This window comes from Leucopleurus acutus, assembly GCF_964270905.1.
Source record: "Leucopleurus acutus genome assembly, chromosome: 3".
Classification (NCBI taxonomy): Eukaryota; Metazoa; Chordata; class Mammalia; order Artiodactyla; family Delphinidae; genus Leucopleurus; species Leucopleurus acutus.
In genome coordinates, this window is record NC_139145.1 from 70,620,098 (window position 1) to 70,645,109 (window position 25,012).

The window sequence follows — 25,012 nt, forward strand, 5'->3', positions numbered from 1 at the left end:
CCCTGGCCTAGGGGATTTGAGAGCAGGAACAGATTTGGGGCAGGAAGCTAATGGACAGGTAGAGTTTGAGTTGCCTCTGAGAACCTTGGTGGGCCTATTCAGTAGGCAGTTGGATATCCAGGTCAGGGGTCAGGAGGAAGATCAGGACTAATGATGAAAACTTGGTTCTTCTCTGTGGATTGTGCTCTAAAGGCAAGGCACTATGGGAGAATGTATAGAAAGAGCAGACAAGCAGGCTGCAATCCCACAAAAGAGCTTTCATCATTTGCAAAATGGGAACGCAAATTTCCAGGACCAGTGGGAAAAATACACAAGCTAACATACGTAGGAGTACCTTGCAGAACACTTGGCTCGCAGTAAGGGCTCAATAAATATTTTATTGAATGAATAAATGAATAATTCAACAAAAGCGTACACCTAATTTACTAATTTCCTTGTAGAGGTTAAGCAAAGGGAAAGTTAGTTGGCCATCTCTGAGAAAATTTTACGAAGAAAATGTAGGTTATGCCCATGCAAAAAGATACTTGCTCTTATCACCAGAGCCAAGACTTATAAGGGGCAGGGCATTTGCTTTTTCTTAGACAAGAAAGTCACATTTATTAGCACTGGGTCAGCTATTTAAAACTGACCTCTGTTTGATCTTGACATTTACAAGCAAAAGGAAGTCTTTAGTTATGTAACAGGCCAGAAGTCCACGCATCCCTGACAACAGAAGCCCATTTGTCATTGTGCTCAACTCTACCCAAAACAACACGTCTCTTCACCAGCTTGTATTCTTTCCTTACATTCTCTGAGGTTCCCAATTGGTGTGCAACAATCCAGTAAGAGGGTTAAAATTGACAACTGCTTAGACAGGAGGGTGTGTGTGTGTGTGTGTGTGTGTGTGTGTGTGTGTGTGTGTGTTAAGAGGGAACTCTTCTGCAATAAAATAAACTAGAACCAAATTGTTTAACAAAATTCTCAATTGCTTGGTTTCATGGTGATTAGGAAACGCATTCCAAGTCAAACAAGCTGCTTGTGATTTTGTGGCATTAAAGTAGACTTCCAAACGGATTGGAAAACAAAAACTCATTCACAGAAACTCATGATTTCAGATTGGCATATCAAGCATAATTTCTGAGCGTTTGCAGAAATGAATACTCCTACCAAGGGCACATTACTTATTTCAAATAAACTTGACATCAAGGGATCCACTGTTGCATTTAAACAATGGAAAAAGAACCAGAACATTTTTGGTGGCAATCTCAATATGTATCAAATCACTTTTAGCTACTTACACACATATTCAGCCACTAAAAATTTGCTGGAGATCTATATTCTTTCTATTCCTAAACTTAAAGAAAACGTAGATTGAACACTAAGCCGCAAATAGTGGGAGTATATTTTAGAGCCTTAGGTACAAAATGATGAATAAATGTTGGTTATTAGAGTCAAACATACTAGCCTTTTGTCTTTCTGGTTTTCTGCTTGCTTTTCTCAGTCTTAAAGTTGAAAGATCAGTTAGAAGCTTCGTTCAATCGCCAGAAACTATTGCATATGTCAGAGGGGTTCATGATAGTTCTCACACTGAGAGGAAGTATTGGTAAAGGACCCAGAAGACTGACTCTAAATTCCAGCTCAAAAATTCACCTGAGATTTACAACCAGAAATAACTGCTGAAAGTCATTCCATTATAGAGCATTGGCATTGAATTGAGAGTCCATAGAGTCATGCATCTATGAGTAATTGATTTTTGACAAGGCTTTCAAGACCATTCAAAGGGGAAAAACCGTCTCTTCAACAAATGGTGCTAGGAAAACTGGATATTTACATGCAAAAGAACCTTGACGAGACAAAGCACTACAAGCAACAGTATGGTGAAGGGGTTGGATGAGCAAAGCAGGTATTTGCTAACCTAATATCCATTCTCCCCTTCTTAGTAAAAAAAAAAAAACAAAAAAAACCCCTTATACTCTTGGGGTGACAATGTGCCCAGTTAAAAATCCATATTTCCTAGCCCCCATGATATTAGCCATGGTCAGGCATATTTAAGAATTCATTAGGTGAGTTTTGGAGAAAAGCTCTTCAAAGAGGCTGCTCAGCTGGCAGTTGTCCATCCCTATTTTGCACTTGCCTTTTTCATCTTCATGCTACTTGACTTCATGAATGGCTGCAGCTGCAGGTACCTCTTGGACGCTGAGGATGGGAGCTATGTTTGTGAATGCACGGAGACCAAGCCCAGGCCTCTGAGAGCTGCAGAGCTCCTGAGCCTATTCTGGGCTCCCTGTGTCCAGACTAACTCGATTACTTGTTTAGGCCACTCTTATTTGGGTTGTTGTTTTATGTACCCAAGATTAATCCTCACTGATTCACTTAGTTACTGTGGAGCTGGGGGGCACAAAGCAAGAGTGATGGTTCCTCTTCACCATTTGGTTTGGGTTAGGGCTGGAAATTCACTTCAGTGTAGAGTGGGAACTTGTTAGAAATGCACATTCTTGACCTCCACCCCAGATGGACTGAATCATACACTCTAGGGGTGGGACCCAGCAATCTGTCTAACAAGCCTCTAGGTTCCAGTTTGGGAACCAGGGTGAGTTCTTTTTGTTCAGTGCTGCTTGAGTAGGAAACTTCTTTAAATGGCTTTGACCTATAACCACACGTTCTTAAGAACAGGGTCTTTGAATTTTAAAAATACTTATGTTCGAATATCAGCCTCACTGTTTATTAACTGTATGACCTTGGGAAAATGGCTTAACATTTTTGAGTCTCATTTTCCTCATGGAGATTATGATAATAGTGCCCCTAATAAGGTTCTTGTGTGGATCAGATGAAATGTCTGTCAATCGAAGCACAGTACCTGGAACACTATAGATGCTTAATGAATGTCAGTTTCTCTACTCTGCCTGCCATTGGCAATACACTGCAGGGATCTGGTACCAGGCCTGAATCCCTGTAGGATGTGAACTTAGCCACCACCCCACTACACCCCCTTTCATGCTTTGTCTCCATTATTGCTTCTGCTATTCTTTAAGATGGAAGAGAAACTTAGGGAGATCCCAGGGGAAAAAAGAAAGGGAAAGGAATCGTCTTGGAATATAACGTAATTGATCCCGTTCTGTAAAGAGTGATGATACAGGAAGCTGCTCTTACTAGTTTTATTTGGGGCTTTCGGAAATGTCTCTCTCATCAGGTGAGGGGGAAACTATGCCTAACTGGCATATGAGCTATGACTAAGAAGTAAGAAAAAGACTCCCATGTGCTTTTTTCAAAAGTTGAGAAATAAAACTAGCATGTTCTTCTCCATTGAAATTTCTCTGCACTTTGAGTGTCACCAATAAATCTCTCTTTATGAAAACAAAAAGGGCACAATTATTTTTATGCTCCAAAGACCATCAGGGGCCCCTTGCTCTGTCTTGTCTATGTCTTATTCCTACCTGGGAAACACAATTGGTAGAAAAAAAGATCAAGTTCCCCACCAAGCTTTCCACCTCCTAGCTCCTGCTTCAAATAATGACATCTCTTTCGCAGCTAGCGTATATGCCACACTTAATATATAACTAATGTTTTGCTAGGTATGGTATCCAACAGACGCCTGAAGCTAATTCTGACTACATAATTGTTACTGGATTCACCTCCTTGGTGAGAAAATGACCACAGATTCTCCTCACTCCCCAGTTTCTGCCCACCCCCCTCCAAATTCTGAAAAGACCAGACACTGGAGCTGAATGGGCAATTCAGCTCCCAATCTTGGCAAAATCAGAGAATGGGCAGAAACAGATAGAAGACTTAAGAGATGAAGCAGAAAGAAGGTTAAAGTACTAAAGTCCCTTTACCAAATGAGGAGCTGAGGAAGAAGATAAGAGAAAGCTGGGTGGTAAAAAAAAAGCCAGATAGGGCAAGGGAGCTGGGGTGGGAAGGGGACCTTTCCTGGTTGAAAGACTCTGAGAATGTGAGCACTGGAGAAGAACCACTGTGTTGCGATCTGGGTGTCTTTCAAACACTTTGAGAGACATCAGTAAAAAAGGAAACTTACACACACACACACACACACACACACACACACACGCGCGCGCGCCCATGACATATGACTCAGAATAATACAGTTCTGTTATGACCACTAGCAGCGGTAGAGATAAATTAACATTAATCGAGAACCTACTAAGAACCAGGTTACACTCATCTCGTTCAATCCTCACTACAGCCCTATGAAACCAATGTGTTCACCCTCTTCTGCATAAGACCACTGTGACTCAGAGAGACTAAGTGAACTGCCCAAGGTCATAAAGCTAGCAAGTCGTGGAGCAGAAACAAAGCCGGAGCTCTCCTGGGTCTGCTGCTGGGAGCCGGGAACTAGAGGCTGGTGATGACTGAGACACACTGGGCCGATGCTGCTCCCAGAGGAAATGTCTCAGGAACTGGCCTCCCTCGTCCCTCTGCGCTGGTGGCTCTCTGGATCTGTGCTCCACTGTGACACTGTGGCTTCTCCTGACACTCTCTTAGCACAAAAGCTGTGCGATCTCTTAGCTTGCGTACAGTCATCAACTACAACCCCCGGAGCCCCTTTCTTTGTCCCTCCCACGTGCACTGGGGATAGAAGCCAGCACACAGGCAAAAACTGCCTTTTTCTGAGTTTCCCCTGAAACCTCTTCACGCTTCTTTTTTCTCCTCTTGACTCTTTTCCTCTTTTCCTGTGCCTCCTTCTAGTCCTTTCTCTACTACCTAATTTCCAGGCATTTCCCCCCACGGGTCTTAACCTGCAGGAAATATAATCAAGTATTTTCTTTAGCAAAACTTGGCAATGTTTTGAATTATCTACAGTTATTACCGAGGAAGAGAGATGGATTCTTATGTCCCTTTCTCACTCTGGCCAGCTGACTTGCTGCAAACTTACTTCTTAGAGCTGTGAACAGCCCAGATTAAAAGTATTAATTGCAAATTATCCTGCTGTCATATTTCTTTTATTTTGACACTAGTGGCATGACTGCAGAGAAATAAAGAATAATTGTTAGCTAAGGGAATCCAACAAAGAAGTCTGTGACCTCACAGAGGAAGCGCCACACTCTCCTTATTTCCTCACTAAGTTCCTTCTTTTGCATAGTAAGCCAACAGAGAGACCTTGCTGGAAGGGACCCTAGAAAGGTTCAATTTGAGTAACCTGAGGCCCAGGACCAACAGGTGTTTAGTGTAGATGAACCCTGAGGCATCTATCTGGGTTAGTTCTATGTGCATCACTAAGAGGCAGAGCCAGGAGGTAAGAATTCAGCTAATGTTAAAATTTAGCCATTTCGCAAAGGCAGGACCCACTGGTTGACAATACCATGAGCTTCCACTCCTTAGTTCCAGCACAAATCTTTGTCCTCGACATTTCCTCTCCTCTTCCCACTTGTTTCTAGCCCACCCGGCCAGCCCATCTGACAAAATGATTTGGATTACCAGTGAAAGCCAGCTAGCATTCCCACTGTCTTTGTGACAGTGGTATTTAAAAGAAGCCTTAACTCAGCCATAAAAAGAAATGAAATTGAGTTATTTGTAGTGAGGTGGATGGACCTAGAGTCTGTCATACAGAGTGAAGTCAGAAAGAGAAAAACAAATACCGTATGCTAACACATATATATGGAATCTAAAAAAAAAAAAAAAGGTCGTGAAGAACCTAGGGGCAGGAGGGGAATAAAGACGCGGACCTACTGGAGAATGGACTTGAGGACACGGGGAGGGGGAAGGGTAAGCTGGGACGAAGTGAGAGAGGGGCATGACATATATACACTACCAAATGTAAACTAGATAGCTAGTGGGAAGCAGCTGCATAGCATAGGGAGATCAGCTCGGTGCTTTGTGACCACCTAGAGGAGTGGGATAGGGATGGTGGGAGGGAGGGAGATGCAAGAGGGAAGAGATATGGGGATATGTGTATATGTATAGCTGATTCACTTTGTTATAAAGCAGAAATTAACATACCATTGTAAAGCAATTATACTCCAATAAAGAAGTTAAAAAAGAAGCCTTAACATGTATACACATAAACAGGAAAAAATACTCCTTCACATACACACACACACACACACACACACATACACACACACACACACACACACACACACATCATTGTCTGGACCACTAAAGACAGTTTCTCTTTTTGCAACCACAAAGTGGCCTAGCCTGGTAAGGAAGACAGTGGCACCCAGTGGACAAATGTTTGATTGTTTGAGACAGGTGTCCCATTCAGAAATATTCTCCTTTCTTAGCTTGAAGAAAGGCTATTTGCTCCCCTTACCTTTCCCTATCCTTCTGCCATCACATTTTTAAAACATCTACTGAATTTAAAAATAGGGGGGAGGGGAGTGTCGTTACAGTTTTTATCTCTTCAAGAATAAGACTAAACTGAAACACTGGAGAAAGCAAAAATTTCAGGATTAAATCCTCTGAGAACAGTGTCTATATTTGATTAACCTATTTCAACAGTAACAGCGGAGACAGCCAAATCTAATAAAATATTCAGCTTAATTAAAAATGTAACGTTGAAAATGCCTGTAATGTGCTTTTCTTCGCACATAATATTCTCCTTTTCCTCACACCATTGCCAACTTCCAATTAAATTGCCTTGGTTATATGCAAATTTGGCAACTCCAGGGGCAATACTTCAGGAAAATAACATACACAGATCCTGCAACTTGATACTATGCTGCAGTCTATCTGGGAACCATACAAATACCTACTATCTTCACTCTCCAGCCCGTAGAGTGATTCTTTTGGTTGTGAGCTACTTGGGTAGAAAAGCTTTGCTTATCTATCTTTCTTCCCTCAAACTGCTAACTAACATCTTACTTGCGGTAGTTACAAAGAAGTTGAGTGAAATCCAGTTTCCATTTTATGTCATTAATCTGCTAAACACTGAAAAGAAGTATCTAATTGTTTGATGTTACATAAAGGGATCATCCAGTTAAGAATCTTAAATATTAGGGGCTATTTGCGCTGGAGAAAAACATTTTATAAAGAACAAAAGGGATGAGGACTTTTATGGGTGAACTGAATTTTACTGATTTAAATCATTAAAAGACGTTCAATTACAAAATAAGCATGCATCTTCTTAGTGTAACCTAACACCAGCAAGGGTGCCCTTTTGAGTTAGCCATTCAAAATTTCTTCCAAGTTTGCGTGCTCTGAAATCCTTAGTTTTTATGCTTTGAAATGGTACCTCATGTTTATCATTATATTCTTTGTAATTCAAATTTTGCCACAGTTTGAAGCTTGCTTTTTCTGTTGTTTTAAAGAAAAGATGAGTTGGCAAGCCAGCGTTATGGCACATGGATGAGATGGAATCTTTCCCCAGTGGGTCTGGGCCTAGGGCACCACGCTTTTGTTAATTGACAGAAGGCCCCTGTGACCCCTTGCGTCTATCACATTTAGGTAGTCAGCAATAAACACATCCCAAAGTAAGAGATGTACCTTTTTGGTAAGCTGAAAAAAAAAAATGGAGGCCATTTGTACATGTATCCCTACAATACATGTTAAATGTACTTCTTTTTGTCATAACACAAGCACACTTTCCCCCTCGTCTCTGCAAAAATTCTTATAAAATTCTGATGCACTCAACTTTTGCTATACAGACCTTTTTTATTAAAAACTCAAAATTGTTTTTCAAAAGTTTCTAAAAATTTATTTGCAAAATGTCTCAATCCATGACAAATCAATCAATGTTTATAGAATCTCAGGGTCTGTGTCCTTTTCCTCCACTGACTGCCACCAACAGTGAGCACTGGTGCCCTGTGCTGTGGGAGGACCCACACTCCTGGCAGCTTTGCCCTCTGCCAAGCCCCCCTGCCCAGAGGCAAGGGCAACGGTAACAGCAGGATTTGTACCACGTACACTATACTGTTTGCAAAGTGTAATTGTGTTGGGAAATGGTCTGAGCTTTACTGAGAGCCATACTCCGTGTCTCCGCAATCGGAGACCTGGTGTGTAGGCAGATGACATATAAGGCAACCCGACGGCCGGTAGAGGCTACACTCCACCTATGACTTGCTTTGCTTCTGTGAGTGTCACAGCCCAAGAGGGATGCCAGGATTTGAAAAACTCTCTTTCTTCACATAATTGGAGAAAGTTGCTCCTGTGTAGTTCCTATAGGTTTTATCTTACTTTGGGGTTTATCTGTTTATAATGCAAATATGTTTCACTTATTCAGAAATCTACTTGCTTAAAGATGGCTTTCCTAACTCATGGGCTGTGGCGAATGAAAATCAAAATATAAATCTAAGAGGAGTTTTAAAGGCTGAAAAGCTCCATACAGATTAAAGTAATTATTGTTATAACTAAAATGAATGAAATGGGGTGTGTGTGTGTGTGTCATTAGGTACAGAGGTTAAAACACATATTTAGATTTTCCTTGCTCTACTGCACACTGAGGAACATATATTTCCAATCCCAGTGACAGGTATTACCTGTTCGGATAAGACTTTAGCCTTTGCTTCTGCTTCCATCAGGCAAATCTCCAAGGCCTCGAGCCGTGCCAAGGTAAACGCCATCTGTCTGGTTTCCAGGGACTCTTTCTTTAAAACAATAATCAAGTATTACTTTTTGACATGGGTAGTTTCCTGAGTGCATCTCAAACAACTCTGGGGACTAAGGACAGTCTTAATAAACTCACACAAATCATCTCCTTTTCTTCTTCAACATAGCAATAAAACAATGAAATGTTACAAAAACAATAGTGTTATTTAACAGTTTAGAGTCTAAAGGCAGAGTAAAAAAATGCATATTAATGAGCAATGAACAACTTTAGAAAGGTAGAATAAAATATCCATGTTGAAATTTGGTTAGTCTGCAACTTTTATTCCTGATACAGAGCTTTTCTTCAAGAGGTTAGAACCAGAATTTCACATTCCCAATAAGAGATGTCATCTAGAATGCCTACATTTTTAACATTCACCTAGCTTGGGGGTCATAGTCATTTGAATTCAGAGAAGCTCTTGGTTCCTTTGATTGTCACCTTCTTATCACAAGTTTAATTAAGGCAAAGATACTACATGGTTTAGAATCAGATCGTTCTTCCCCAGAACGTGGCTAATATGACTCAAATCAGCAGATGTGTAGACTTTCCCTCTCAAAATTAAGTTGCTCTTTATCACGTACAAGCAGAAAAATGTGCAAAGTTAGTATGAGAATATCAGTTACCAGCACTACTGAGACTAGAGCACTTCCTGACTACTCTTTGGCCATTGAGACAATTAATTAATAAAGACACAGCAATATGAAAACTTCAAAGGAAAACCTCATATGTGCTAGGATTATGAGGTTCCTATAGCTTCCTGGGATGTGTCCTGTCTTCTTGTGAAAGTTCAGGCTGCTGCAGCTGCTTCCAATTAACCCCACAGGAAAAAAAGAACTGAGTTCCTACATATTAAAAAAAAAAAAAGAACAAAAAAAAAAAACCCCTGCTGCTTTATTTCCCCTTCGGTTTAGGAGCCCACCAATTTTATACATATGTGCATTTCCTGACGATACAATAGAGCCATCTGGTGGTAAATGAACCAGCCATAAAAACAAAGCATTTATTCAGTTCCTATAATTGTTCATGCCATCCTTTGAACCTTAGGACCCTGGCAAGGACCTCTGATATAAATAAATGTTGCTCTGTTCAAAAACAGCATGGCTTCTAAATCACACATGGCTGCATAATCTCCCCGAGGTCAGCCTTTGGGGGGGTGAACATCTTGGGTTAGAACAGTAATATTTGGGATGAACAAATGACCCTCAGCCTCCCATATATGATTCCAATAATTTCAACAGTCAGTCCAAAATATCTCAAAACAAAAGCCTCAAAACAAAATTCTTGTGTATTTATACTTACAGGTAGTTTATACTACAAAACATTTTATGCATAAAGGAGAAATTGTCAAAAGTCCAAACTTTTCCAAAAAGGTTAAGGATCCCTGACCTAGATTGCTATTTCCAGGGGGAATCTTCTTGTCCAGTGTTTGACCTCGAGGAAGTTTTTAAAAGTAGACCCAACAAGATCATCTAATCTATTTCTCTAGGTCTTTTTCTCCAAACATCCCTAATTTTCCCTGACAAGAAGGACAACCATTTCCAGTAAGACAAAAGCATTGCAAGTCAAAGCCAAATGAAACAGGCTTGACTGGAGACTGTTATTAAATAACATAGGACTTTTTGTACAGGTAGATTTAAGAAATCATCATGTGTTATAGAACAAGGAGAGTCCTGAGCAAACTGTGAGGAATGCAAAGCCTGTCTCCACCTTTACCCCAGCTGCCACTCTCCACTCCCTGGCTTGCCTTTCTGTCCCCCTCTCCTTTAAGGGGAAGAGCCATGAATGTATCTACACTGGAGAAAAAATGGCCTAAACAAAGTCAAGCACTTTTTAATAGGAGACAACCTCCATTAACCAAAGGAATACAGATTAAATCAAGAATAATCTCGCAAATAAGTAAATACCTGGTGTTGGAAGTTTTGGAGGTAGGTGTGTGTTTTCAGGGACTCTAAACAGTTAGGTGTAGTCAGTCTTTGCCCCAGTTTTGCAGGATGCAGTGGTACGAGAGCAGAAAGTTAGGATTTATACCCTGAAGTTCATTCTCCCTCAGGCACATGTGGACACACAGTACATAAATTGATTTATGTTTCTTATGAACATGAAACTGTCTTGGTGGTTAAAGTAATGGAAGAGTGAATTATATTAATCAAAACTGAAAACATATGATATATATAGGTGTTTGGGGATTGAACCTGTGTCTGTGGATTTCCAAATGGTAAATTGCAGCACTTCAAGTGGGTATTCCAGTTTTTAACTTCTACTCTTTGTCCTAAAATTTTCTACCTAAATATCCATCAGTAATCTAATTGCATGTATCTAAGGTAACCAAGATGATCAAAGTAAAAGAATATTACAAAATATTAATAATTCTATAAACGTTTTGGTTACAGTAAAGACACTAGATTACTATGCATGTGTGTTAAAGTTGACAGTCTACTAATGGACAAACCTTATGGAAAATTGTAAGAGTAGATTTTCTTTTAGCTGCAATGTTTCCTCATTTGAGAATCTGGAGGAAAATCTACTCTTTGTTCTAAGTTAATTTTTCTTATTTCTCTAACCCATCTCAGTACCTTTTCATTGTCCCCTTCCTTACTTTTAAGTCATTATTTCTTTGTCTTACAATGACCTTGCTCTTTCTCAGCCAAGCAAATCCCTTCCGCCCTTCAGGACTGGTTCAAGGTCTCTGATTCATCCACATCCACATCCCTCTGAATCCACGTGCGGCACTTAGAAAGGCGCCTGCATGCAGAGGCTAGACTGGTCACTGCACTGAGCATTTAGTAGGAGCTCAATAAAGAGTTGTTGATTGATGGAAGGCTCAGCAGTCAGAGAAGGGGACTGCACCAGATAGAGCGGTCCTTCACACTGAGAGGCTGTAACAGTGACTCCTTTGAGCAATACTTCCCCTGCATCTGGCTTAGAACACTGACAAGGATCAGAGCCCCAGAGAAAGTCCGCTTGCCAAGGCCAGGGGCCAGACAGCATAGCAGAGGGCAAGGAGGTGGCCGTGGCGTTGGGTGATGACGGCAGGGCTGATGTGAGGATTAAATGACGTAAATCAGGTAAGTGCTTGGACAGATGAAGTGCTCAATTAAGATTATTTTGAATAATTCTATTCTCCTAATTCTTTTAAGGGAATCATTTGATATTAAAACTTTCTAACTTGTTTTTAAACCCTAGTAAAAGAAAGTTCCCATAGAGGCCCTTTGGTAACAGCAAACGATCAAACCACAGCAGTGAGAAATTCAGTCAAGTATGCAATCAGAACAAAGCTAATATGTTAAATATGTGGGTGCATTTCTTTAAAAGCAAGATTGCTAAATAATGATGTGGTTATGGCAAATTCCACCTTTACACAAGAGCAATTTGACATGAGTCAGTTGAAGACAATTAAATGTTTCTAGCAATCCGGAGCATCTATCGTGCAGGGTTCCAGCAGCAGCCCCTGCCCCGTAGTGCGGTAACTTCCCGCCAGGTAAAACACGCTTTCAACACATTTTGCAACAAACTTCCTGCTTGATGTCTCCCCTATTTATTACCGTGGTCCATTCATCTTTCCCAGTGCTTGACAAGCGCCGAAGGCCCTAAACTTCCCTCTACGACCTACTCATATTGCCCACGCTAGCCCCTTACCTCCAGGCAGACTTTTTCCATTCCTCCCTCAGTCTCTGGTGATCAGAATTCATTTTACAGTGGAAAGTTCATCACTCTCATGTCCTTCTGTGCTTAGCATTTGCAATAGTTTCTTAGGTTAAATTGCCAATTTCTATTTAGGCAACAATTTAACAACTCAGTTCTCTTGATTCCAGTCCATTCAAGTGAAAACAGTATTCCTCTGTGTTTGGGGTTGTGTCATTAATCACTAAATAAGATATTTAAATTCAAAACTTGAACAAATTACAAGTGTTGTCAAAGCCCAGTGGAAAGGGTTTCTAAGTAGAAAGTGCCCATCAATATGACCCCGAAAGGGATGGTCGTGGGAGGATGACAGATGAGCACTGACTAAGGGGAACTCTGCTTGGATTCTGGAAGGACACGTTCCTTACCTGACCTGAGTCTCACTGACTGTGTGTCTTGGGCTATGTGACTTTGGGGCTTCACTTCTCGGGGCCTCAGTTTTTTCATCTTTAAATGAAGAATACACTGGTCAGGTTGCAGAAGGAAACAGATGGTCATTCCAAAGGAGTGATTGAGGGCAGTGTGATGAAGGGAAGAGCATGGGTACAGTTATGGAAGTCAACAAAGGATGGTGAGACACACCCTGCATGCAAAGATACTTTTTGCCTTACCTTGACCTGAAGAGGTAGGGGTAGAGGTAATAGGAGAGCATTATCACAGGATCTAGAAAGAGAGCTTGGAAGAGGGCCATGCTATAAACCGAGACCTTGGGCAGAGAAATACAGCCACTGCTAACCTGTGCCCAGGCAGTAGTGGTTGATGGACCAGTGGAATAAATAGCCTGACCCGCCTCTCCTTTCACCCGCTGTACTTCTGTCTCTATCTTCCTCGGGCTGAACCCAATGAGAAATCAGAGGGCAAGAGAGCTTCAACAAGAAGTGCAGAGAGACCAGCTCCCTGGAAAAGAGCAGAGTGGGGGAAGGGTGGAGGGTGGATAATGGAGGGGGCAACAAAGATATCTCAGGCCAGAGGGGTTTAATGCTATTAGTGGTTCCCAAATGCCAGCCCATAGATCAGTGTTGGTTTGTGATAACATTTTCACCAGTCAGCAGGAAAATGATAAATGCTAACTTTTGAAAAGGACATTGTGAATTTTTCATGAAGCCAAATTTATTCCATTTAGATGACTGTCCTTTATTCTGAGCTTATGATCATTCTATATATTTTGGTGTTAAGAGGATGTGTATTTAACAAATGATGGTGACAGTACCTGGGAATTTTTGTGTTTTACTGTTTTTTCTTGAAAAAAATTGAAAAATTGGCAGTCTTGCAAAAACTAAACCTAATTATTTTTTGATGGAAATTTTTACTAGTTTATGAAATCTAAAAGTGTAGAGACCCTCTATCTAAGTGATCTCTGTTAAATTATACATTAACTGTTTTGTCAGGTGGCTATTCCAGAGCTACATTCCCTGAATTCCATTGGACTAAGTCCAAGATGGACCTGAATTCAGTATCAAGTTGTTTTAGCACAGTTCCAAGATAGTTATTCTAGGAAAAAACCCACACTTGTAAAGGTCAACCTTTTACCCTGTGAAAGATTTAACTCCTTTTCCATTTCTATAGCATCACCGATAGAACAAATGAAAAAGGTATTTGAAAGGAATTGTTAACTCAGATTTTAATTTATAAAAAGATTGTTGGTGAGGAAGTTAAAGAAAGAGAAATGGCCCTGTGACATATGATAGTTTCATAAATAACTTTAAATAATGGCTTACCTGAAACTCTTAACAGGCCAAGTCATTTTAGTTCAATTCAAAGCAATTCAGTTCATTTAAGTTCAAAAAATATTAAGGGCTCACTATTCGCCAGGTACTGTGCTAAGCAATGGAGAAATAAATAGTAACCAGACATACAGGATTAATACCCTCACCAGATTCTCAGTTTAGAATTTCTCTCCAATACAAACATCCTAGGATTTAGTTTTATGTAAAAATCAAAAGAATGTCAAGAGTTTGGTGATTAATTTAATATTTTTATTTTTATTCTCACTCATAAAATATTGCTCTGTGCTTTGGGGCCTTGTTCTTTTCTCTTTGATGAGGATTCTGGTAGATGTTAGAAAGAGGTAAGAGGCAGTCCTAACCTGTTTTCAAATATTCCAGATCTATCTCAAACAATATTGATTTATAACTCCTTACAGACTGTGAACCAATAGTATAAGAGGAGAAAAGGACCTAGTAAATAGTTCGTATCTTCCATCATTTCAGCTAAAGTTAACAGTAAAACAAGGACTGGGTTACAGGACACCTGAATTTGGGGTCGTGTTATGTTACAGAATTTGTTCTGTGACTTAAAATAGCCCTCCAGCGTTTTGATTTTATGGGCGGATTTCTTAAAACTTTGGGCATCACAAATCTCTTGGACTACCTGATGATATATGTCAATTCTCTTACTAGGAAAAAAAATGCCTATGTACCTGCTTGTGTACACACACACACACACACATAATAAGCACACATGCACACCATTTTGCCTATACTTTCTGGGTGCTTAAGTGTTTTTCTCAGTGCTATTCATGTAGCCCAAATTATGAATTCCTTATTTAGAGGGAATAGTGTATTCCAGCACCTTTAGTTTTTATTCTAAAATAAAAGACCAAATATTAATGAATGAGAGTATTAATATGTTCTTGGTGCCTCTACTGTAAATCATGCAGATGAACAAACGAACAATCTTCTCTTCCTAGAGACATACTCCAAACTCAAAAGAAACAAAATGGCTCTTCCTTCTGGAGAGTAGAGCAAGTAGCATCCCTTTCCAGGGAAGCCTGCTTCTTGTACCTGAACAACACAGCAACTAGTGCCAACCCATCCTGCTGACGGTGAAGTAAAGATTTTAATAATGAGAATATATTTCTTTCATAATAAAAAAAGAGAAAGGACATAGCAAGGTAATTTGCTATTAAAAAATAATTTTTATTTTGTATGTATAAATCATGATTTACTTCTTGTACCTGAGTTCATTATAAACGTCCAAATAAAGATTTTATTAGCAAGGAAGAGATGACAAGAGAGGTTGGGTAGGCAGCTAACAGGGTCTGCCACAAACAGCATAAATAGCTGATAACCTTTTTCAATTTATTTGCCTTTGATGTGAAGCTCTTTACACCGGGGGTAAGTAAGCTTTTCACGGAGCTTTCACGTGATTTATCCTGTACTTAGAATGTTTTTCTTTCCCGTTTTTTATTGTCAGAGGAAAAAAGCATTTTTTTGACATCAGAGATGACACTAGCAATTGAGCATTAGTAACGACTTCATTTCTTCAGATGATCTCTTTGAAACTCTAGGGCTAAAGTCAGCAGCTTTGTGTACATTGTCTTATGTTGTCATTTTTTCTGTACCGGCAGTATGGGCCCATGAATATTGTGTTTTCTGCTTGCTGAATATCTGCGGATTGATCTTCCCCAGTAAATCAATTTAGACTGGGTTTGTTCTAAAATCACTGGGAGTAGGGAGAGTAACTTTGAATTAGACAGTGTTGGATGTTTCTAAAACAAAAACAAATAGCACTTGGTACTTCCTGTGGTTCTTGGTTAATCATCAAGTTGTATGCCAAATATCTTGAGAACTGTGACTGGCCTTTGATTATTCCTCTTTGATTAGCACTTACATTAGAATTATTGAATGTATTTCAGATGTTTGCAGGTATTAAAATGTTATATCTTATGTGATTTTATGAACAATTTGTCTTACGTTTTATCCGTGCTATAGGCATCTATCAAAACATTGGTAGTATGTTTCCAGAGACATTAAAACAGAATTTTCCCCTCTGTGAATACCCTGACCCATTGTCCTAATTGCTTCAATGTTCGTAACATTTGCTGCTTTCTTTTTTTTATTAATTAATTAAATTTTTTTTTTAATTGGAGTATAGTTGATTTACAATGTTGTGTTAGTTTCAGGTATACAGAAAAGTGAATCAGTTATACATATACATATATCCACTCTTTTTTAGGTTCTTTTCCCATATAGGTCATACAGAGTATTGAGAGAAGAGTTCCCTGTGCTATACAGGAGGGTCTTTATTAGTTATATATTCTATATACAGTACTATGTATATGTCAATCCCAGTCTCCCAATTTATCCCTCCTCTCCTCCTTCCCCCCAACACCAGTAACCATAAGTTTGTTTTCTACATCTTTGACTCCATTTCTGTTTTGTAAATAAGTTCATTTGTACCATTTTTAGATTCCACATACAAGTGATATCATATGATATTTGTCTTTCTCTGTCTGATTTACTTCACTCAATATGACAATCTCTAGGTCCATCCATGTTGCTGCAAATGACATTATTTTGTTCTTCTTATGGCTGAATGATATTCCATTGTATATATGTACCACATCTTCTTTACCCATTCCTCTGCCAATGGACATTTAGGTTGCTTCCATGTCCTGGCTATTGTAAATAGTGCTACAATGAATATTTACGTGCATGTATCTTTTCGAATTATGGTTTTCTGTGGATATGTGCCCAGGAGTGGGATTGCAGGATCATATAGTAGTTCTACTTTTCATTTTTTAAGGAAGCTCCATACAGTTCTCCATAATGGTTGTACCAATTTACATTCCCACCAATGGTGTAGGAGGGTTCCCTTTTCTCCACACCCTCTCCAACATTTATTGTTTGTAGGTTTTTTGATAATGGCCATTCTGACTAGTGTGAGGTTATACTTCATTATAGTTTTGATTTGCATTTCTCTAATAATTAATGATATTGAGCATCTTTTCATGTGCTTTTTGGCCATCTGTATGTCTTCTTTGGAGAGATGTCTATTTAGATCTTCTGCCCGTTTTTTGATTGGGTTGTTTGTTTCTTTGATATTGAGCTGTATGAGCTCTTTGTGTATTTTGGAGATTAATCCCTTGTCAGTCGCTTCTTTTGCAAATGTTTTCTCCCATTCTGTGGGTTGTCTTTTCATTTTGTTTATGGTTTCCTTTGCTGTGCGGAAGCTTTTAAGTTTAATTAGGTCCCAGAAAAATGATTTCTCTTTTTTACAAAAATAAAGGAGAAGATGAAATGGGGACTTATTATTTAATAGATAGGTGTTGAGTTTCAGCTTTGCAAAATGAAAACCTTCTGGAGATTAGTTGCACAAAAATGTGAACATGCCTTACACTACTGAACTACAAATTAAAAATGGTTAAAATGGTCAATTTTATGTTACACATATTTTACCACAATTAAGAATTTTTAAATAACTTATAAAACAAATGTATAGAGCAGATAAATTATGGAGTGGAGGAATTAGTCAATACTAAAATTAATTCAACTACTCTACCTGTGCGTCACAGGACTGCTGTGAGAAAGAATTAAGAAAAAAAAGATTGCTCATAATAAAAACTATGAAATTTAAGAAAAGGAAAAAACATAGTAAGGCAGTCTTACTGAAGGGAAAGATTTTGATTCCTTTAATTTAAAAAAAATTCAAAAAATACTAGTTGTTTTAAATTAAATTTTGATTTAGTGGGACATATAATAATGCAAAGACTTTCCCTGTTTATAAAGTTAATGCTTTGTATAACTGAGTTTTTTGTGACAGGATTACTTATTTTCTCCACATCATTTATAAGTTTAGATTTTGAATACTTTGGCATGTTGACCAACAATGTTTTCATTCTCCCATTGTAACCCAGTATTTTAGTTAATGCACATGCCTGTAGGAAGAAGGATTTTCAGGTCAGCTTATGAGTAAGGTGATGGAATTGTATTGCCCAAACTGAAGTTTTTCAAACTTAGTTTTGTGAATAAATTTTTGCTATTCTGTGTGTAATAAAGGACAAATGATTTATGATTGACATTATTCAAAGTGAAAGTAATGTTTTGTCCGCCAGTGAATTTTAGGCTCCAAATAAGTAAACTTCTAAAAAAAGTCCAAAAATTTAACTGTAATGATAAAAACTTAAAGACTCCAATGATGCAGTTCCCAAAACCTAGCAGGGAAGTCCTTAGTTGAACTTGATGTTCCATGAGAAACATTTTCCATGATCAATCTCCCCTTCCCCCAACCCAGCCTGACATTTGCTCAGACTGCCCTCTTTACCAAGATCTGAAAGAGAAATGTGTTATGCATCTTTCTGGATCAGATAAAAGTTCAGCCACAATTTCCATAGTACATTCCAATGTGATAAGGTAAGCACAGGACAGATGAGAGAGCTCTTTTTTGCTGTAAATTTCCACTTCTTTTAAGGTCTCCCAGTCAAAATATTACTAAGAGGCATGCCAAAGTATCAGAGAAGATGGCAGAGCTTACTCAGTGGGACTCAGTTTTCTCGCCTGTGAAATGAGAAGATCATTACTTCTAATTCATCTTGCACTCTGCGGTGGCCATTTGTCATGCTATGTCTTTCCCTGTTTGCAGTATTTCCCATCTCATGAATCCCATCTCTCTGAAGTATAAACAAGGAACTCCTTTTCCAGCCTCCTTTGCACCACGTCATAGGCATGTGACTCAGCCTCCCCCAATCAGACACACCAGCCTAAGCATTCAGTATAAATTAGAGTGATATGAAAAAGGTGCCAAATAGAATGGAATCTGGCCAGGTCGACAGGGTCATTCTGTTTTCAGAGGATGCAATGACAGAAGACTTAGAAGTAACCTCTCATACTCAGGGGTAGTAGTAGGGCTGTGATGCCTTTGCCCTGTGGTGGCAGTAATAGGTCCTCCACTAGGGAAGGGAAGCTGAGTATAGTCTCCAAGACTGATGCTCTGACTCTCCTAGGGATCCTCTGAAATCCATTTTCTCCTTAATACTAACTGGAATGGGTTCTTTTGGTTTCAAATGCAAATCTGACTGATTATTACTTGTTGTTCACGTGACTTTAAGCAAGTAGTTTAATTATCCTGAGCCTCCACTTCCTCCCCTCTACAAATGGAAGAAATGCTAACTCATTGAGGGCTGCTGTGGTGATTAAATGTGGTCATGCAGAAAAATGCTGAGCATAATGCCTGACCCACAGAAGAAAGTTTGTTTGTTTGTTTTTAATCTTCTTTTTAAGCTCTAGACTTTATGTGTCTGTGGTGTAGCTTCTGGGAGCTCACAGCTTTGGAAAGAGCCTGAGCTCTTGATCATAAGGAACAAAAACTCTTAGAATCTCTGGTGGCCTTGGCATCATGCAGCCACACCTAGCCTGGTTACTCCTTGTTGGAAAAGTAAAACATTAAGTATAAGAGCAAAAATTCAAAAATGTAGTAGGAGAGGGCACAGCCTGTACCCTCTTCTGCCTGCTGAATAGGGTTTATACTTGGTCTGCTCCATTTCTTCTTTTTCTTGACCTTCTTGGTAGATGTGGTTTTGGGGGCTTCTGAGATGAAAGGGGGGAGATTAAAGAAGAGCAAGTGGGGTGTGGAGTAGGGCTAAAGGAAAAAGTTTTCCAAAGAACTTTTGAGGAGAAAAGTTCAGAAAAGCTGTCATGTGAAATAGATGCTTATGGAAAAGGAAAGAAGGACTTTTAAAAAATGGATCTCTGAAATTTTTCCTCACATACTGTTTAATTAGTGAAATTTAACCCTCAGTATACCATCAGAGTTTATTGGACCCAAATTAGTTTTGAGTTTCTTTTTTTGAGCCATTCTCTTCATAAAAATCTATATTTCATGTCTTTTATTCTTTCTTAGAGGTCTTACAAACTATGTATATATATATATATATACACACACACGTATATACATATTTTTTCTTTTATATAGAATAAAACTCATTCTATCTTATAATTATCATACAGATCCATTGGAACCTTTTATATAATCCAAGATATATTCTGGGATCTCAGTGATCTTGTTTTCCCTATATTTGAAATATATTGCTACTTAATCATCCTAGGAGTTATTTTTTATCATTATTCATTGAGTATTTCTAACTATGACTTAGTAAAATTAATAATCATCCTTCAATTTCTTATTGTGTTGTCAAAAGCATGATGTCACCTTTCAAGGTACAAAAGGGGAGACACCATTTTTTAAATTTGCTTTATTTTAATTTTTTAAATTTTGAAACAAATAACACACTTAGAGAGCAGTTGGAATACAGAGAACTTTTTCTTTTTCCATGTGAGTTATGTTGTGCCCTTATGCCCCATCACCCTGAACCTCTCAGTGTCTATTTCCTATACAGAGAGACTCTTTGCTACACCATCACAGCATGGCCTTCAGTCAGAAAATTCACCCGGTTGTCACCCCACCCCATCTCCTTCCCTTCCCCCTCAAAACACGGGCTCCACTAGCGAAACATCATTTTTTTTTTTTTTTTGGTGAAACATCATTTTTATAGCACATTTTTTCTTTCATTAATGTAGTTGAGCATGCTGAATTCTCTTTTCATCCATAATGCCCAAAGACAAGAAAATTGGCAGAGACATACATTTCACAATTCTTACACAAATCAGAAGGTGAATGTGAACAGTAGCATTCTTGACCAGCATGGTCCAATGCAGTAGCCACCAGCCACATGTGGCCTTGAGTATTTGAAAAGTGGTTGGTTTGAATTGAGATGTGTTGTAAGTATAAAATAGATATGAGATTTTGAAGGCTTAGTATAACAATATATGAGACTATGAGAGATCTCAATATATTTTTGTACTGATTACATATTAGTGACAGTATTTTGAATATATTAGGATAGATAAGATATATTATTACAATTTACTTTTATCTGTTTATTTAAATTTTTAATGTGGCTACTAGATAATTTTAAATTATATATATGGCTTTTAAACTACATATTTCTATTCAACAGTGCAGCTCTAAGTGGTGGAATTAATCATGTAAGTGAAATAGACTATGCATCTTCAGGTCATGACTACCGAGAGACTTAGATGAATGTCCTCAAAGTCATGAATCCGTAAGTGAAAAACATACCTCTAAGGACAAAAAAGGAAATAGGGTATTCTCATACAAGACAGGCTATATCACACAGAATTTTGTGACAAGAACTTGGACTTTTCTCTTTTGTTAAGGGGATGTGTGACAGCATTCTGCCATGTTTTATAACATTTATGTGCCAAAAGTTTTACTTGGTAACAAATAGATTTGCTGTGTTTAAGTTCTGATCAGAATTTCTAACGAGGTTCCTTTTTTAAACCTACATCTTTATTCTTCTGTAAATTATTTGAAAATGATTTTAAAAATAAAAAATTTAGGTGGGTTTATTTAATTCAACTAGTCAGTGATGATGACTATTTTCCTAGTATACTAAGGGTTAAGAACTTGAGTAATTTGAAAGTTACCTTATGGGTACTAGACTGCTGGTTTGTGTTTGTTTTTACCACAAAGCAGTTCTGAGATCAGACCATTTAGGTCTCGGCATTACATGTTAAGCAGTCACAAAGAAAGGTATTATGGGAGACTTTTTGTATATTTTCAGTAATGTGATTATCAGAAAAGAATGTATGAACACATTTGAAGGCACAAGGCCAAATGCTGCTTTATTCAAAAGGAGAAAAATTAATAGGATTCAGAATATAGTCACCACCATGGACACAGATATTTCTTTTTTAAGAAAGATTCCAAGTAGAAATAGCCCCTAGGGAAAGCAGACTATTCTAGAATTTATAGCATTTTTCTTAGGCATTTGAGGCAGGCAAAACAGGGCTTAGTCCTTGCCAAAGAATGTTTCTGAACTACATTTAATTTTAAAATATTTTACAATTTAATCTTCGTTTACACTAAGTGTATGATTCAAGAGCATTTTCTTCCCTAACTGACAAATGTGTCCAGCTCTTCAATAACAAACACATGAGAATCTCTCACATATTGACTGAGTGCCTTTCATATGTAAGGTCCAGAGCTAAATCCTGGAGATAAAGGTGAATTCATCAAATTCCCAACCCTCCAGGAACTCATAATGTGAAAAAGGTTGAGATAGGGAGGAGAGATGTTGAGATAAGTGGACTTCAATATTATAAGGATGAGAGAGGAGAAGGGGAAAAAAGACATGTATTGAGCACCATCACTGGGCCGTGACTTTTCAATATATTATGTCCCTCAAATTCAGACAATATAAAAGGTATAAACATGGAAGCGAAAATCATCCAGAATCCTACCACCCGGAGATCGCCACATGTTACTATGGACTGAATGTGTGTGTTCCAGGTGCCCTCAAATTCATACGTTGAAGCTCTAACTCCCAATGTGATAGTATTAGGAGATGGAGCCTCTGGGAGGTCATTAGGTTTAGATGAAGTCAGCAGGGTGGTATCCTTATGATGAGATTAATGACCTTATAAGAAGAAACCAGAGAGCTCTCTCCTTGTGTCACCTTCTCTCCCTCCCCCTCCCTTCCTCCCTCCCTTCCTTCCTTCACCCTTTCACCCATGTGAGGATATAGCAGCAAGGCAACCATCTGCAAGCCAGGACCCAGTCATGCTAGCACCTGATCTCTGACTTTCCCATCTCCAGAACTGTGAGAAAACAATGTTTGTTTTCTAAGCCACCCAGTCTGTGGTATTTTGTTATGGCAGCCTGAACAGACTAGGACACCATATTTGGTGCATAATCTTCTAGACTTGTGTGTGTGTACCTGAAGATGCATAACATATAAAACATTGATTCATACTCTACATGGTTATATATGGTTAAATTACGATCATTTTCAGTTAACAGTATATCATAGGTAACTATATTTGAATAATAATGAATGTCATTTTCCACAAATTGTAATTTTAAAAATTACCATAACTTTCAATGGTCACAATAAATTTTATTATGTGTATATGCAATTTTCCATACTATTGGACAACCCTGTAATAAGCATTATTTATGCATCTTTGTGAACTTGTTTTTTATTAATATAAATGGAAAAAGTGCTTACTGGATTTTAAAGAATATATACTTGATACATATTTAAGATTACATCCCCCAAATTCATCCTCCCACCACAGTACATGAGAGTCAGACTTTTCTTACACCCTTGCCAATAATGATATTTTCAGTACTTTTTATGTCTGTCAAAATTGCAGGTAAACATCATATCTAAGTTTTAAAATTTTTTATTTCTTTGCTTTCTATTTGGACATCTTATTGGACACTTGCAAGCTTGACCATCTTATTGGATATTTGCATGTCTTCTTATAAATTGTAATTTGTGTCCTTTGTCCATTTTCAATTTAAGGGCTAATCTTTTCCTCATTGATTTATATGAGACCTTAATATATGAAGGACATTATGTTGTAATAGATGCTATAAATATGTTCTAATACTTACTCTGAATATTTATAAATTCTTCCTATATGGGTTGGAATAGTGGTACATATTCTTATGAGATATAGAATTTCCAGAGACTCAATTATCTTTTCATCTTTGTGCATTAATGCATAACTTTGTTCAAGAAGAGAGTGAAATTTTTGAAGAAGTAAACTCTATTCAAAACTTGGAGAAAGCTCCATTTCTCTGAACCTCATTAAGTACAGATAACACATCACACATTGATTCAAATTGTTAGACATACTTTGAAACAACTGATTCACTCTGTTACCTAACCTAACATAAACAGTTCAGCTATTGACATGAGGACTTGGGGGTGTTATTCCCAGCAGCAGATTTCAGTTTAACAAATCTATCTAAACAAATTAAGCTGATGTTATCCAATCTGCCTGATGAGACTGAGGGAAGCCAGAAGCCACGCTTTATGCCTGAGAGCCCGCATCCTTGTGCTTCTCACTCCCAAGTCACCCCACTCTCTTCCAATTTCTCTCCAAGCATCCAAAGAGAGCCTCCCAAAGGTAGACTTACTCCTTTGGGAAAGGCTAGATTGAATAACTGTCCTAGCCGCTTGGGAGGATGTTCTCTCTCAAGGAAATGTGGAAGTTAGGGGAAATGTTTTTCTTCAGACCACAGCAATTGAAGTGTGCTCCCATACTCAGACTGATTGACTACATGGTCCCCAAAACACATTTTTCCGTTGCCCTGTCTTCCTCTGATCTAAACATTCAGGTTTCAGAAAATGAGCAAATTATACATGAAATTTGAGTTTATCCACAATATTAATTCAGAGTAACCCTTGCATTCGACTAATATAATATATTTAACTTTTATATAGTTATATATGCATTTAAATTCTGTCTCCGTTTTACATTTCAAAACTTCCTTCCTTTTGTGTATATACACAAACTTCTCAATGTTTCCAACCTCACGGAAAAAAAGTGTCAGCACTACACAGAACAAATTACCATGCTTTCCCCAAATAACGCCTATTGTTTGGAAATTTTTGCCATTTGAAGAAGCCAACTAGAGAAAAATCGTAATGGGCATCTGATGAAACAAATTTGCAGACACTCAAATGCTTCAGTTTATAGAGGTCCTTTGCACCACTGATGCCTCTTGGGGAAATTCTGAAAAACAACCTATCTGTAAACAATCTGATTCGGTGCCACATGTTTTCTAAATTCCTTTGCCTGTTGACATTTAAAAAAAAAAAATAAAGGGATACATTTGCATGTGAAAACAGGACCTTTTGTTTCTTACACATTTACTCTATCAGAAGAATTGAAAACAAAATGGGTCATCTTGTCTAATTGCTTATGAAGGATCATCTTCTAAAAGACACTTTCTAGTTCTTTGGCCAATCTTATTTTAAACAGCTAAGATCTTTTTTATGGCCTCTGTTCTCAAGTTAAATAGAACTTATTATTAAAATGAGAAATTCTGGAGGTAATCTTTTTATTTTGTATCTATCTATACCTTTTGCTTTCTTTGGTTTAATTATTTTCTTTTTTTATACCTAATTTTATATTGCTGTAACCTTTGTCCATCAATACATTTCTGAAAATTCTCCTAGGTACATGGTACGATTTCACTTGCCCAGTCCCT

The 25,012-nt window shown here is 38.2% G+C and overlaps 1 protein-coding gene across 1 annotated transcript in view; it reads right to left on the minus strand.

The window, feature by feature from the left end:
- Nucleotides 1-25,012, minus strand: part of CCDC192 (coiled-coil domain containing 192) — a gene marked incomplete at its 5' end in the record, with an annotated part of 196,370 nt that overhangs the window by 159,956 nt on the left and 11,402 nt on the right. The window contains one exon of the mRNA XM_082835232.1: nucleotides 8,415-8,522. Coding sequence (XP_082691358.1) covers nucleotides 8,415-8,522 — 108 coding nt within the window. The remainder of the gene's footprint in view (nucleotides 1-8,414; nucleotides 8,523-25,012) is intronic.